Below are 652 nucleotides of genomic sequence, written 5' to 3'. Positions count from 1 at the left end.
CCTAAACTCTTTAGCAGCTATTTTCCTAAACTCTTTAGAAGCTGTTTTCTTAAACTCTTTAGCTGCTTTTTTCTTAAACTCTTTAGCTGCTGTTTTCCTAAACTCTTTAGCTGCTGTTTTTCTAAACTCTTTAGCTGCTGTTTTTCTAAACTCTTTAGCAGCTATTTTCTTAAACTCTTTAGAAGCTGTCTTCTTAAATTCTTTAGGTGCTGTTTTCTTAAACTCTTTAGCAGCCATTTTCCTAAACTCTTTAGCAGCTATTTTCTTAAACTCTTTAGCAGCTATTTTCTTAAACTCTTTAGCAGCTGTTTTCTTAAACTCTTTTGCTGCTGTTTTCTTAAACTCTTTTGCTGCTTTTTTCTTAAACTTTTGCAGCTGTTTTCCTAAACTCTTTAGCAGCTGTTTTCCTAAACTCTTTAGCAGCTGTTTGCCTAAACTCTTTAGCAGCTGTTTTCTTAAACTCTTTAGAAGCTGTTTTCCTGAACTCTTTAGCAGCTTTTTTCTTAAACTCTTTAGCTGCTTTTTCTTAAACTCTTTAGCAGCGGTTTTTCTAAACTCTTTAGCAGCTGTTTTCTTAAACTCTTAAGCAGCTGCTTTCCTAAACTCTTTAGCATCTGTTTTCCTAAACTCTTTAGTAGCTGTTTTCCTAAAC

At 33.6% G+C, this 652-nt stretch overlaps 1 protein-coding gene across 1 annotated transcript in view; it reads right to left on the bottom strand.

Annotated features, from left to right (window-relative positions):
• The window catches only part of LOC137639987 (transcriptional regulatory protein AlgP-like), a 540-nt gene extending 303 nt beyond the window's left edge, over positions 1–237 (bottom strand). The window contains exon 1 of the mRNA XM_068372330.1: positions 1–237. This exon is cut by the window's left edge and continues 303 nt beyond it. Coding sequence (XP_068228431.1) covers positions 1–237 — 237 coding nt within the window.
• Positions 238–652: the final 415 nt, after the last annotated feature.

The sequence above is a fragment of the Palaemon carinicauda genome, chromosome 1 (genome assembly GCF_036898095.1).
Source record: "Palaemon carinicauda isolate YSFRI2023 chromosome 1, ASM3689809v2, whole genome shotgun sequence".
NCBI classification, from domain to species: domain Eukaryota; kingdom Metazoa; phylum Arthropoda; class Malacostraca; order Decapoda; family Palaemonidae; genus Palaemon; species Palaemon carinicauda.
This window is presented reverse-complemented; position numbering and strand designations above follow the sequence as displayed.